Source organism: Sinohyriopsis cumingii, chromosome 10, assembly GCF_028554795.1.
Source record: "Sinohyriopsis cumingii isolate HCF-2022 chromosome 10, ASM2855479v2, whole genome shotgun sequence".
In the NCBI taxonomy this organism is placed as follows: domain Eukaryota; kingdom Metazoa; phylum Mollusca; class Bivalvia; order Unionida; family Unionidae; genus Sinohyriopsis; species Sinohyriopsis cumingii.
This window is the reverse complement of record NC_142970.1, coordinates 62,713,155-62,728,808: the sequence shown is the minus strand read 5'-3', so window position 1 is coordinate 62,728,808 and position 15,654 is coordinate 62,713,155. Positions and strand designations below refer to the sequence as shown.

The 15,654-nt window shown below is 35.0% G+C and overlaps 1 protein-coding gene across 3 annotated transcripts in view; it reads right to left on the bottom strand.

Moving 5' to 3' along the window:
- LOC149790248 (2',5'-phosphodiesterase 12-like) overlaps positions 1–10,141 on the bottom strand; it is a 30,787-nt gene extending 20,646 nt beyond the window's left edge. For all 3 annotated transcript variants that reach the window (XM_089972273.1, XM_089972275.1, XM_089972274.1), the window contains exons 1-2: positions 9,280–10,141; positions 1,860–1,999 (exon numbers count right to left, since the gene is read on the bottom strand). In XM_089972273.1, the coding sequence (XP_089828399.1) occupies positions 1,860–1,999; positions 9,280–10,136 (997 nt within the window). In that variant the 5' untranslated portion in view covers positions 10,137–10,141. The remainder of the gene's footprint in view (positions 1–1,859; positions 2,000–9,279) is intronic.
- Positions 10,142–15,654: the final 5,513 nt, after the last annotated feature.

Here is a 15,654-nt window from a genome sequence, read left to right as displayed (position 1 = left end):
AAATATCTGATAGATCCACCAAAGTGTATATAGGATTAAAATATTGGAACCCTGTCTAGTGAAGATGTTCTACTGCACAATCTACTAGGATATGCTAAGATCATCATACAGAGGAACTCCGCTATAACGCAATAACTGGGGTCCAAAAAGTTGGATTGCATTAATAGCATTTACTATTTTCAGAGAACAACGTCTTGCACATATATATTTATTCATGTCTAATGTATATCACGTCTCAGGTATCAACACCATTTACTATTGTGCTGTTGTGGCATACAATTCATCCATAATGCATGCAATTCCATTGAAAAATACAGAGTAAAATAATTAAACGATTTCATCACAGATCATTGTGTCTGAATTCAACGTTTAATATATATCATGAACAGAGTATTACCACCGTTTACTTACCTTCTGATATCGCACCGTCTTGGCAAGCAGTTGATCCATAATACATGTAACTCCATTGCAAAAACTGCATACATATTTAAACTATTCAGTAATTCTGTCACAGATCATTATGTGTCTGAATTCACTGGGAAAAATTAACAGCAAAATTAGGTTAAGAAAGACGAAGCACATGTATGGTTCATTAGGTTCCAGGGTCGATGAACGGTGTCTACAAATTTCATACTGCTAAACTTTTATTATATGCGTTTCCGTGTACCTTTATCCATTGTAAATTCCCAATAATTAACACTTGTACAACTATTCATTTTGAACGACTATAGCAAGAATAATTCTCAAGATCAACGTGCATTTAACTTTTACTTCAGACTTTGTGAATATCAAAAGAAACATGTGAAAAATACTTTTACAAAGATTTTTAAGCTGAACACATGTACAATTTCATACCCTTTCAATTACCAGCTAATAAAGTGGACATTATTTACTAGTCAACTGATTGCGTCTAATAACACCGCCAAGCCCAACAAACATGTTGGCATCTTTCATTTTTTTATGTTTATTAAATTGTGATAATCTTTTATCCACCACCGCATTGTCTGCTGCTTGGTTGTGTATGCTTGGTTGTTTATACAGTTAAAGAAGAAGCACATGTTGGCTATTGTTTGATGTTTGAGCAATGATTGTATACAGAATTAATTGAAGATAATAACAAAGACAACTTATTGGCTTTACTAATGGATCGGTAATAGGTAACATTTCCGATAGTTGAATTCAGACACATCGATCTGTGATGAAGTTGTTTAATTATTTTAATCTGTGTATTTTTCAATGGAATTACATGCATTATGGATGACTGTTAAAGATTAGAAGCAATCGTATAATATTCAAATTCATATGCGAACTGTTCCACCAAATGATAATAAACATTTTACACACTATTTCTCGTACTTAAAAAAATATCTCTCCTGGTACGAGAAAAATATACATACATGTATTTAAAATTTCAGGAACCATGCCATGATCATATTATATTCGAATTCATACACAATTTCTTCCCCACAATTATAATACATTTTTTATACGCTATTTCACATACTTTAAAAACATATTTTTCAGGGTACGAAAAAAATATAGATGTACATGTATTTAAAATTTCAAGAACCACGCCATGATTATGTTATATTCTAATTCATATATGATCCCTTCCCCAAAATGATAATAAATTTTTTATACATTATTTCACATACTTTGAAGAAGAAAAAATATTTACTCATGTGTGAATGAACATATGAATTTTAGAAGCCACGCCACAACTGCGTTATATCCAGATTCACATTAACGTGGGGTGCATTATAGCAGGGTAGCACTGTAGTCTGCAAAACTGTATGAACTCTTGGGTATACATTTCATGGGCACTGCATGAATGTATATGGATATGCTCACTCGCTTACCTGCAATCTCCTTCTGAAGCAACTGTAGTCTATATCCAAGCTCCAAAGCATAGGGAGGGCAACTGGGGTACATAACCTCTCTGGTGTAATCCTGATCTGCATATAGATCAGCCAATATGTTGTAGGTCACAACTCGAAAACTGAAAGAGAAATGGAGTTGTTGAAATATGTAAATACAAACTGTTGCCAGTAGCTACATTTATGTTATGCAGTCAGTGTGTTTAACTCAGCACTCTGCCATACCTAATTCAGAGGTCTCGCTAGGATTTTAAAACTAGGAGTCCAGGACTCCCATTTTGGTGAAAGTAGGAGTCCTACCATCAAAAGTTGCAGTCCCTTCTTTCCTAGAGAATCAACAGATGTGAGTGCATCTATTTTTAGATGGCGAGGTTTTCATAATGAAGAGTCCATTGACAGGATTGCAAATTTATGGTTTATTTATTTGTCTACGTCCTTGTAGTAATTTTAGGCAATGGTTAAATAGTATCTGATTTGCTGTTTTTTCCCCCGTATTTTTGCAAATATGTGTTACGTCATAAAATAGCTTAGACCTTAAAGCACATCTTGCGAATTCCACAACACAGCATTGTCCCATACATTTCTGACCTACATAATTTGCATTTTAAAGTTCAATCTTTAATAAAATAATACCTTTGCTCTGCTCTCAATGATTTGTATATTTTTCTGAATATATCTGCCCGATGATTTACGAAAAAAGACATCTAATAAACTGGTACATCCCAGACTTAGCAAAGTCCACCATTATTTCCTGTTAGGCCTACTGGTTCACTTACAGTTTCAAACTAATTTTATGATGAAATAGTGTACAAGAGGCAGCTAATATATATCCAGATCACCAATCCTGATCTTAAAACACTTATGTTTTTATCATCAAAGGATATCACGCTGGAAATAAATAGTTGCTACCTTACTCGGAAAAGGGTTAATGGTCTGTCAGGTATCAAAACATGTTGTGAATGGGCAAGAGTTTGTTTGTCAACATAACTGATATCAAAACTAGCCCTAGCTACTGATGTATTGATGAATACATTTCGCTACAACACTAGAACTAACCGGGCTATCGCAAGGGGAATTTTAAAAAAAGTATGGTCAATGTACCTCTTAAATAGCTCTTGTTCGTCCATCATAGTGATTCAGAATATTGTCAATCCAAGTAAGGACTTATTCCAAACACTAAGCTCGACATCACACAATTACACTTAGCTCCTGTCCTATCCAAACTATCAATTCTAGCAGTTTCAGCACTCTTCTGAATCTTGTTACAATCTTTGTAAGTTTGCCGTTTAACCCCAAAATACTTATCCAAATTTACGAATGGCATTTTGTCTCAACATATCTGAGGTCAAGTGAACTACTTATTCCGATACATTTGGAAATGAACCTAATAACGAAAGTTGTTTATTTGATGTACTTCAGCATATTTTCTCACCCGGTTGCCAGTCAAAGCCTTTGAACTTGCTGCCCAGCTATTGCATCATGTTCTTTTTGATGTACTCTTATAATGGCAACATGTTTGTACATCAAGGGGATTTCAGTCACTGAATTCTGTCATTGTAAAAAGCACAGCTAATGGATCAACACATCTTCCCACAAAGCAGTTGGCTGAAGCAGGAGTGACAAGTCTTTGAATTTTGATGCACACCTATTACATGCGTACGGAGGACTCACGCCTCAGTGATTTTCTGCGTCCAAGATAAAAAATTGGCATCCAAATACGCGTAATTATGCATTTCCGAGATCTCTGCTAATTGTTCATTAGTCATGCAAATTGTTTTCAAAGTAATAGTGTGACTTTTCAAAGGAGATAATATTGCATATGCATAGTTCTTAACAGTTTTCTGTGCAGAATTATTTCAAATATTGTCAAATGCCATACTGAACAAAATATCTCAGATATGACACTCCGTACCTTATATACATGTACTAACTTTAAAGTCGAGTCCAACTGCAAACTGAACAGACCCAGATCTGCCATTGCCTAATGCACTGAAAAATCTGGGTCTAAGCAGTTTGTTAGGAGCAATTAGTAAAAAAGGCCCTGATCTAATGGTATTGTATGTGATGTGTACTTAGAGTCTATACTGTTTGCAGTTGGACTCAACTTGTAAACATTTATAAATGGTGCTGCATTCTTAACATGTTTCTTTGTGGATGTACTTTAAAATTGGACTAATAATGTTTTTGAGGTAAATTTCAAAAACCGCCTTTAAGCTCTATGGATGTACATTACCTGAAAACTAAACTGACAGACAGATGAACTACAATATGCACCTATCATGAAGAGGAATTTGCGAGTGTGTGCGATTTGGATTTTAAAGCAGCTTTAACAATTTTTCAGTCATGTTGCTAGGATGTCTGTAATGTGACATTTTATAGTAATGTCTAGCACTGAGACATCATGCTGCAGACATGTAGCATCATGTCCCACCCAGTCACATTATCCTGACACCAGGCTGAACTGTAAGTGACATGTATAAGTAACAGTGCCATAAGACTAAGAACTAAGCCATAAGAAGGTGCAAGTGACGTAGTGTGACTGGAAACATCAGGATCTGACTTGCATCTGCTGCTCCTGCAGACAGGAGATGTTCATGTCAGTCCACACCCTGATAAATACCCATGTGGAAATATGGCTGCAATGCCTGGTATCATAGTAAATGGAATATGGCTCAAACTGCAGAAAACTACAATACTATAGTTGCAATGTCTAGTATTATTGTAGATGGAAATGGCTTGGAATACAGAAAATATACAAAGTGATGCCTGCAGTGTCTGGTATCCTGGTAAATGAAATATGGTTCAGAATGCAGAAGACATTATGTGATGGCTACAGTGTCTGCAGGTCTTGAAAATGCTTAATTAAATTTATTTAGAGCCAAAGTTTTAATTTTACCAAAATAGGAGTCCTGGACTCATAGTTTTAATATCCTAGCAAGACCTCTGGTCTTGTATCATTGTAAATAGAATATGGGTTGGAATGCAGAAAACATCCAATGTGATGGTTGCAATATCTGGTATCCTAGTTGTTTTTTAACACAATGTTTCAGCACAAGATAGGCTATACATGGCAGCCATTATAAATGGAGAGGAAGGACCCAGAAAAAACCTGGTAAGAACCACCGACCCATGAGAAGCTACTGGCAAGCTTTCTCACATGCCCACATTGGCCAAACACAAGACTCGAATCCATGCAGACAGTGGTGTGACAGGGATCGTCCTGGGCTTCGCCAATGTCGCAAATTGCGATTTTTTTTCCTTATTGGCGACAAAAATATCCCATCTGGCGATTTTTTTGGCGACATACTTTTTGGTTATTTAATTTGTACATACAATCGTGGATTTGGACTGGATAAATTAAAAGGCAGAACGAAAGGAAGCCACAAACTTGACAAAGAATGCATTGGTATCAATCTGTTACACAAACGATCCTTTGTTCTTATTGACAACCCCATCTTTACAGTGCATTGTTACATCATAATCTGCTTATGCTGACATCTGGGCTGAGTACTGTATGCTGCGATACAGTCAATCATGCTACCGCACTATACCTACAACTGACCGACTTCTGAAGACGCGAATAGAACAGACACAATTAATTGTATGGCTAATCCTTCTGTTTTTTTTATACATATACCAATACAATAGTTTTGTTGAACCTTCATAGAAAACTGATAAGCTTTGAAGTACCGACAACTGTGTATAAATACAAAGCAAATGGAAACAATCTAAATCACAATTACATCTGTCGCCAGTGCAGCATTTTACTCATTGATCTTTTCCTTTTGCCATCAGTCCTGTGTTACGGCTGCAAAGACTTAAACTCGGCAACAAGAAATAGCAAAAAAAAAAAACAGTTTTGCATAATTAATAATAATTATTTATTTCTCAAAATACAGGAGTGAAAGAATCCCTAAGTTGGGTGTGAATTTATGCTTATATATACGGTCCAATATTGCCAGGTGTTGACTCGTGTAAGTTTCATTCGTGGGAATGGAGATCCTATTTTTCTTGTCGAGAAAATTTATACAGCATTCAGTGATCATTCTTGGGATTTAGGAAGCAATTCGCTACAAGCTTTGTGAAGCTAGCCCGGGGGGGGGGGGCTGCTGAGAGACTACTGGTGTCACCTGTCAGCACTGTAGACTGTGAATGTGGATTCAGTAAGATGAACTTCATAAAAACTGACATCAGAAATAAGCTCTGCATCTCATCTCTCGAGAATTTAATGAGAATCAGCATGTACAGATGTGAAAAATTAGACTTTGAAACTGCATTCAACAAGTGGGCAGCCCTAAAATCGCGACGGATCTTCATGTAACACTTTGTAACATTTTGTTAATGCTTCTTGTAATTAAAGTATTAACTAATCCATCTTTTGTAATTTTCATTGCCTGTTACATTAATAGACTAAATTAACACTTGGAAAAATGTACACTACTGTTTTTGGCGACACTTTTTGAAAATTGGCGACAAAATATTCAGGTTGGCGATTTTTTTGGCGACAGCTTTTTAAAAGCCAGGACCATCCCTGTGTGATGGCAATTATCTGTAACGGTGAATGTTTTAGACCACTTAGGGCCCCTTGTATCCCAGCAAATGTGCCAGTAAGTTTTAAGCCATATACCATATATACTCAGATGTGAGTCATGTCGAACTGCAAACTGCAAAGACCGAGCTCTGCCATTACATAATAGGCTGAGAGATCAGAGCAGTATTAGTTGTTTTCAGACCAGTACTCTTTGTTTTCAGACTAGTATTCTATTTTATCAGACCAGTATCCCTTTACCTCATACAGTATAGTTACAAAGCACATCGCGCTATAAATAGAACACCTGTTTCCTATTCGACTCCAATGGCATAGGCCTGCCTGTTAACTGTTAAACAATGTAGTGTATGTTATGTTTAGCAGCAATTTTAACCATTTTACATTTTTGGTACACATCTATTATGTGTGGAAAAATTTAAGAGTAAAGTCCGATTGTTATACCTGTGTAATTATTTTCCACAGAAGGATTTTTATGTGCTTTAAAATCTTGAGAGAACTTGTTCACCATCATGTCAGTGAGGCCACATGACCAACCGTAACTGCCATTTCTCATACTCGAAATTCACAAGTTTTTCGGCTGCGTCTACAACACTAAGCCATCTGAATTTTGATAACTTATAAAAACTAATTGCTGCCTACATCAATATCAGAGCCTTTACCTAAGTTATTGAATCTTTCATAGTTGTGATTCTAATCATGAAAACTTCGTAAGTACTGAATGAAATCGGCGACCGCCATTTTGGAGAGTGGAGATTACGACCCAGTAACTTTAAATAGCAGATATCGACAAAAGCATAAACAGTGACCACATGATCTAACGTAATTTTCATTCGCAGAAATGAATGTAGTATCTAATAGGGGGTTTTCACCGAAGGTGGCGCTACAAAAAACTGGCTCAATATGGCTGATGTTTACAGTAGGCATCAAAAGGCGCTTCCATGTGAATGCAGTAGAGTTGTCCAAGGGCGCTTGCATGAGGTAAAGGGGTATTGTTATCAGATCAATATTTTTTATTTTAAAAGACCAGTATTCTATATTAACAGACCATTATTAGGTGTCATCAGATCATTATTCTATGTTATCAGACCAGTATATATTCTCAGACCAGTATCTTAAAAGACCAGTATTCTATGTTATCTTAGACCAGTATCATACCTGGCAACATTTTCCTTATTCAATTACAGCTTAACTGATAACCAATGGTGAAATGCTTTGTAAATGCTGAATTATTTTGTTTACACGAGTTCACATTCTCACATATAAAAGTCATAAAAAGTAAAATCTAATTCTGAATGTAGAAAGTGTGGTCCTTCAAGTCATTTGCCCAAATACTTGAAATAAACAAGTGGGATGTAAACACTACTTGTCTGCACATTGCAGCTATCCTGAATCCTACAACAAACCTTAAATGTCCAACTCTGCAAGAAAAGAGGTCACTAATGATATCACCAATTTTTAATTCAAGTCAACAGTGTTAACTAACTCATGCAGTTCAAACTGCCACTGCAATGACTCTATGCTAGCTGTCATAATCTCATATATTGTCTGTGCACATAGTTACACAAAACAAATACCACAATAAAGGAGACATTACAAACTTTACCACCATTTATGATTTAAATACTTTACTGCTTTTATAATGGCCACTTTTACTCAAGGTTTTTTTTCTTCTATTGCTTAATGGCTTACATTTATCTACCTGAAGTGTGGAGGTTTACACTTCCAGTCTACCTGGAATGCAGGGTTCAAAATACCTAGTGAAGCAGACAAAATTACTTTGCCTTATGATCTTTTTACACTTATAATTAGTGAGAAGCTCCATCAACCTAGCCAGGTAGTTCCCACGTTTTGTTGTAGCCTGAGATGAACTGTATTGCATAGATCAAATAGCTGGTTTTTATATGAACTGTGCTGATGTCTGAAAAGACTCACTGAGGTAAAGAACCAAACAAAGCAACCACCACCAAGTTACATTCACTTGGAAGTGTAAGCCCCATACACGGGCTCCATGTAAACAAGACACATAGCAATGGTGAAACTTACAGTAAAAGTGGTCATTCAAAACTTTGCAAGGTACTTTATTAATGCATGCAGTATTGCTGATAAGATCCCAATGCCTCAAATAACGCATGAAAATATTAGCATATTTAAATATGTGGCTAAACTGAAATGAGCTGTAACATGGAATTTTCCTTTGCTGATCTTACCCTCATCTAGCTTCATTATCTACCAACATTTATTATAATAAATGTTTGTCTTTAATTACCTTTCACCCTAATGTAACAAATAATTAATTAAAGGACAAATTGTGTATTTGCATACATTTTGCTTCTTTTGTCATTATTTCAATCTCAAAATAAATTAAATCTTCCTTGTTGTGGGGCTGACTTTAACCCTGAAAATATGAAACCCTAATGGCTGTCAAGTATTTTATATTGAAACTGGGTTGTCTACCAAAACCTTAGATATTTTCATTGCCAGATTCATTTTTTAAAACAGATATTAACTGCCTTCTAACAGTTTTTATTACCTTTCTAAACTTTTTAAACATTGCTAGTGCCAACAGAAACAATAATGGACATCACAAATGAAATGCTGGAGGCATATTTCCAATATTTTTCCTATGAAAAAGCATGCACAGAGGGGTAAAAATGGTCAATATCTCAGGGACATAAAGACAAAATTACAGTAATGTAAGTTATGAGAGACCAAACATGCAAAAGACATAAGAAAATGATGGGAGGTGTTATTATTAATCTCCTTGTTACTGCTTTAAGTAATTCTTTTTGTATGGAAGGAAAAAAAGATATTGGATTCAACCCCACTGAACATTATTATCTCCTTGCCACCTACATTCCTTTCTCAGTCAGGCTGGAAGTATAAAGATGTCTCATCTCAAAAGGACAGAGTCCAGGTCCTGCAGTGACTGCCACTTTTGAAAGATGCTCTTGATGTGTATCATCTGTCATCATGTCACCTTGACGAAGTGTTACTGTAAATTTTAAGTGGTAACCAATATCACTAACTGTTGGTGTATACATTAACGTGTTTGCAACTTCAAGTGAGTCTGACAAATCGTTGTTCTCATTTTCTGCTGCATTTCTTTTGCTTTTAGCTGCATCTTTTCCCGTGCAATAATTCATTTTCACTCTCAGCCAAGAAAATTTACAGTCAACCAAACTGGTGAACTCATACACTACCTGGGGAATGATCGGAAACCCAGCCATGATTGATTTTGGCAGATCAATTGACTTAACTTTTGGGGGATTACGAACGACTGTAAATTCCGTTTTACAAATTTTGAAAACTGCTCCATCAATGAAAGCATCCTTAACAGGGATTTCTTCTCCAACTCTATGCGAGTTGTGATACAGTCCTATCACTATTTCATCCAAGTTTTCAGACTCTGGAGTATCTAGATCTGAATTCGGATTGTGTTTCTTCTTGTTCTTTTCCACAAATTTTCTAATATTAACCTGTATTCGTGCAAGTGTTTTCCCTAATTCTTCATTCTTCAGACGTTCTGAATTATATATTCGAGTTTTTCCACCATTGTGACTATACTCAAATGAAATCTGTAGTTTTTCATTTTCATGGGCACATCTTACGCAAAATTTCGTCATCTCTTTCACTTTCCCAAAATTAAATGTAGCTCGATTTGAAACAAGCTGGCTAAAATATGATAAAACACGTTGACGTCTGCACAACATTGAGAAACACATGTACCGGAAGTAAACCGGCAAGAAAGCGTCATACTTAAATTAAACATTCAAACTCGAACCGGTCTCGAACTTATTCGCAAACACAGTCTCTGATACACTATTTTCTATTCCCTTTTTGCTTTGCATACTATTTTGTTATAATTACCGAAGTGCTAGGCAGAAAATGATTTGATGAATGATGCACCAATTTTCAGTAATAGTATAGAGATATAATGGGGTTCTATGGGAAATAGCATTATGGCAAATTTTGGATGTCATTTATTTGGGGAGCGACTATTTTTGCCGAAGACACACCAATACTCTTGAACGAAAGACACCTTAAGGCAGGGGTGGGTAAACTACGGCCCGCGGGCCGCATGCGGCCCACCAAGGGTTTTCATGCGGCCTACGAACAAGTCATCATTCGCATTGACTATGTTTATGTTACTCTGTTTATCAAATAAATGTGATTCTTTTGAAGTTTAAGTTTAAGTTTTTAAATATTAACAACATATTAACAACTGAAAATGAATTATGATGCTATTTAGAAAAACCTTTTGTTTTTGCTATTGCAAATATTAATTATTTTACTTAATGAACTATGCGGCCCGCGACAAGGTGTAAATATGTGTATGCGGCACTTGCAGTGGAAAGTTTGCCCACCTCTGTCTTAAGGTATGTTTTACAGTTGAACTTCTTTGTGAAAATGAACTGAAAACAATGAATTTGATTTTAAATACCCAAAGAGTTAACGTTAAAAATGAAAGAGTTATCATTCGTGCATTTGATTCTCAGTACGGAATAAAAGAGTTCTGTCACATATGTATAAATGTGTGCCAAATGCGCTGCAAAGTACTTGAACACTCTTTTATTTTCATTTTCCCATATGTATCCAGGCCACATCAAGAGTAGACGCTCTATCTATGGCCCATTTTCAATTAATGTTCTTCACATACCTTGTTTATTCTTTTATTATATTTTGTATTCTTCTTTATTCTACGTACACGTTAAGTTTTATTGTGGAATTATAACTATCTATTATTTAATTTTTTCTTTTCAAAATTCTTTTAATTTTTTTCCCTTCCTGATATCATGTAAGATGACCGTATTACACATTAACCATTTCAAGTCTCACCCCACATTCCAAATATTTTATTCTAGAATATCAAGAAACAAATTTTGACTTGTGCTATATCATATACACCATGATAATTAGTATGCACTTCACCGCGCGTGAAAAAAGGAATGATAATGAAATTTTAATATACCGGTTTGTTCTTCTGATTTTACGCGTAATTAGTTTCATTTTCAAAAGCAAAATTTCAACATTTAATTCTAAATGTTACCAGTACCTACAACATCTGGGTTTTTTATGTAAATTATTAAAAGAATGTAGCTCATAGTTATTTAGATCTATTTTAGTATTCATCTCGGTGTCATAAAGAAAATTGTTTTAGATACGAGCAGTACCTACATTATTAATTCTTACATATTTTGTCAGGAATTTTCCGTTGTATCAGTTTCTTTATTTTATTTTTTAAATTTAATTGTATACATTCATCCTGGGTATCGGAGGGCGGGGAAGGGTACTCTAATGGGTCTTTGGGTCTATAGACAAACCTAATCTAGGTGAATTCAACAATGGAAGAATCTGGGCTAGTCCGATAAAGTAGACCCCCAAATATGTATTGGTCGGATGGACAGCAGCGGAAGAGGTGTTTGTGAATTACTGGAAGTGTATAGAACAACGTTGAAAGGATTTTCGTAAGAATTCGAGAGACTCACATATTTGTGTGGGACAGAAATTGTGTAATATTCATCGTCGATTAAAATCCCATATAGTGATACATAAGTGTTGCATATAGTGATGCTTACGTGAACAAGATACAACTTACAACCATAAAAAGAAGCAAAAATGAACAATCTCTTGAACTTTATATTTTGTCTCTTGTTCACAAGACACTGACAATCACATTCTTAAGTTTTGTATGGAGCATGAAACGTAAAATTGGTATTCAGAGAGATTTATTGTATACCTTTCAGAATTACAACATGCTCCTGGCTAGACGATGAAAGATATCACGTGGATCCGATGCTCTTATAGGTTCTTGGTTTCTTAAAAGTTATTTTAGTTTCTTCTTATAAGATCATGCAATTATTTATTGTAAAATCACGCTATCACTAATTATAAGAGCATGTAATTATTTATTATAAAAACATATAATTATTTATTTTCATATCATAGTTTTTTTATCCGATTTATTTTAAGAGTATACACTTCTTCATTATATTAGATTATGTAAAAAAATTATGAAAAAATACTTTATATATATGTGTGTGTATGTGTGTTTCTTTTTACCATACTGTTTACATTAATCATGTAGTAATGCGTTTAAAATGAACGTTAATATTTAAATGGATTCACAATTTTATAGCCAAAAACCTTTTAAAGAACTTGACATTTAACCACACTAAGAATATTTTTCTAGTGCATAAAAACAATAATGCAACTCTCTGAGCCCTTCTTCAAGATAAATCATTCTCGACACTGAATGAAACTTTTTCTATTCCCAAATTATAATTTTAAATTCATTATTTCTTAATTCATCGGAAAAATGTTTATTCTAACATACGTTCAGCTGCTTTTAAGGCACATCTTTGTTAAAGAATAAGTTTCACCGTTGCTGAAGCATGTGTTAGTTCTCACCAGCAACTAAAAGTTCACATAAAAGTTAATTGAACATGGTATTTGTAGAGAGATGGATGCGTTCATGAGGTCAACTTTACATCCAATGAACGTTTGTTATTTGGCACTTTGAATGTTACCTACTATATTTCTTATAACAAATGTTAAAGGCATGATCTATAATCAGGGTAGATCAATCAGCAAGGTGCACGTTAGTAGTTAAACATATATTCGCCATAGGACATCCACCTAACTGGCCTTTTCGCAAACATAAATTATCCTCCCTTCACTCCTTTGAAAGAATCATGTTTCACAAAACTATAATCCCTCCACCCTGCTATCTGCCACACGCCACGCAAAAATGACAGGCCACCAGCACCAATTATTTATAAACCCGCATGTTCAACTCCCTAGCAAGCTCAAATTCGGACCGGGCAAGCTCAAGTTTGCAAGACAATTGTCCTCCAGCATAAAGGGAACTCGACATTATGACGCGATCTTGGAATGTAATTCGGAGATGAATCTTGTACACAGTTTCGTTCCTATGTTTTTAACGTGTTTTTAAGCTGTAACAGTGTTTCTTTAGACGGGAAATGTCATGTGTTCTAGTTTTCGATCCTCTAGCTGACATGTATATTACGCTTTCTGGACCCTAAAAAGGCACTTGAGAGCCAAACCGGGGTTTGTGTTAAATTGGGTATAAAAAATTCTCGAGCTAAATTTAAATTAGCATTAATTTTTATGGAACTTGGGGAATGGAAAATTAATGACGCGTCCGTATTTTGTGGAATTTATAAGGACAAGGGGAAATTGACATTAGGTCACCCTGCTTTCATTAGGAATTCTATAAGAAATCCTATGTTTAAAACGTCCATGAATTTAATATGATACGTATTTTAAGAAGAACAGAATATTTAACAGTAATTTTTTTTTGTAAGATTGCGAGGACAAGTGCAGGTGCTATGATAGAAATGCGAGGACAAGTGGAGGTGCTATGACAGAAATGCGAGGAAAAGTGGAGGTGCTATGATAGAAATGTTCATTGGTTTCGCAAGATGGATCATCATAGAAACAAAGGAAAATTAACATTAAGTCACCATTCTGTCGTTTTAAGGATTCTAGCGACATAGGGTGATGGGGCATCCTATGTTAGAAACCTCCGAAGGTTTAGTCTTTATAACTGCTGTATGAAGTTAAAGAGGCGCTTTACAATTCTGTCTATCCTAAATGAGTTTCTCTAAAAGTTGCGCCATCTACTGGCAGCCACATGTACTTTCCGTAAGCCAGGCAAATGTTTTATCCATTATTTAATAAGATATACAAGCAGATGGTTATATTTATTGTCATCTATACTTAATTTATTGTTTATTTGTTCGCTTTATACAATTTTTTTTATTTCATGACATTCTATTGTAATGTAACATTGTATGCTGGACTTGACCTTGTCCAAATTTTAATTCGTCTCTGCTTGTCCTTATGGAATTTTTAATTTTTTTGTTTCATTATAGGTCAACAAGTAATACAAGGCTAAATTATTCTCTATGTTTATGAGCTTTAATATCATTATTATTGATAAGGAAGAAGTAAATATGTTTATCTGTGTCAGGGTTTTTGACTTTATTTGGTGAATTTTACAGGTTATGGTTTTCAGGATCATTCTAGAAGGTTATTTTCCATTAGGTGATGGGTTTTGAGGTCAAGTAGAGAACTATATAATCTTGTAACTGTGAGGACTTGGTCTAGCATCCAGGACTACATGTTGTGACCATGAGTTGTGTGCTTGAATCTTTTTTGTTGAAATGATTGATTTCAAGTGATTATGTTCTCAGGAAATACAAAATGTCTATGATAAAATTCTTGGATAGAGACATTCACTAAAAATTATAGTATATTCAAACCTTGAATTATATTTATGTGATTCAACAAACGACTGTTGACACATCAACACTTCAATAGCTACCATAGACACGTGATCGACATCAGTTTTGGATTTCTTCGGGACTTGTACTGCATTTTATTCAGGACATTCAATTCCCAGGACTTGTGTCTGTAATTCTTGGAATATTCTGGGATTTAATTCGCAATACCGTAAGTTTATTTTTCTTCTTCTCATTTTCATTTTGTATTCTAGGGAAATAAATTATAAATTTGTTAAATTTTACACAGCTTCATGTCATTCGCTTTTTTCTGTTACTTATTTTAAGAGCATAGACTTGTAACACAGTAAGCTGACAGACTTCAGCTTATTTAATTACGGTGTAACTATGACAACGGCTGAATTTAATCTGAGGCAGATTCAGTTGTTTAGGTGTTAAAATTGTTTAACCAAACTAACACTGACCTGCATTTTTCGAAGATAACAAAATCATGGTTTATAAAATGACATGCAGAATAAAACACACAATTCCCTAAAGCAAAGATTTGGGTTTGTGTTTTTGCTTAAAGTGAAAACTGATGTCAACTCAATGGATACATTCCAAGTAAATTTTTGTGTGCTAAATCCGGGTTTCTAGATGATATTTATTCAGGCGAGTGCACATCTTTTAGGAAGTTCTTGACCGCAAATAGGATCTTATTACCTTTAACAGGAATTAACTTTGCGACGGCTTGGAACGGGTGGGTGTCAGAGAGAGAGAGAGATAGAGGTTAGCTTGGGGCTTGGGGGTGTTTGAAGGTGTACACTATAAAATGTGTATGTGATACATCAGAAGTTCTCATCAACAAAATTCTCTATTTTACACAAACCCAGTATTGTTGTTTCATCGAGCCGACAGACTTATAATGCATCCGTTTATCTTACGAATTGCCAGTAACTAGATACTGTTTTTAAATTTTTGTTGC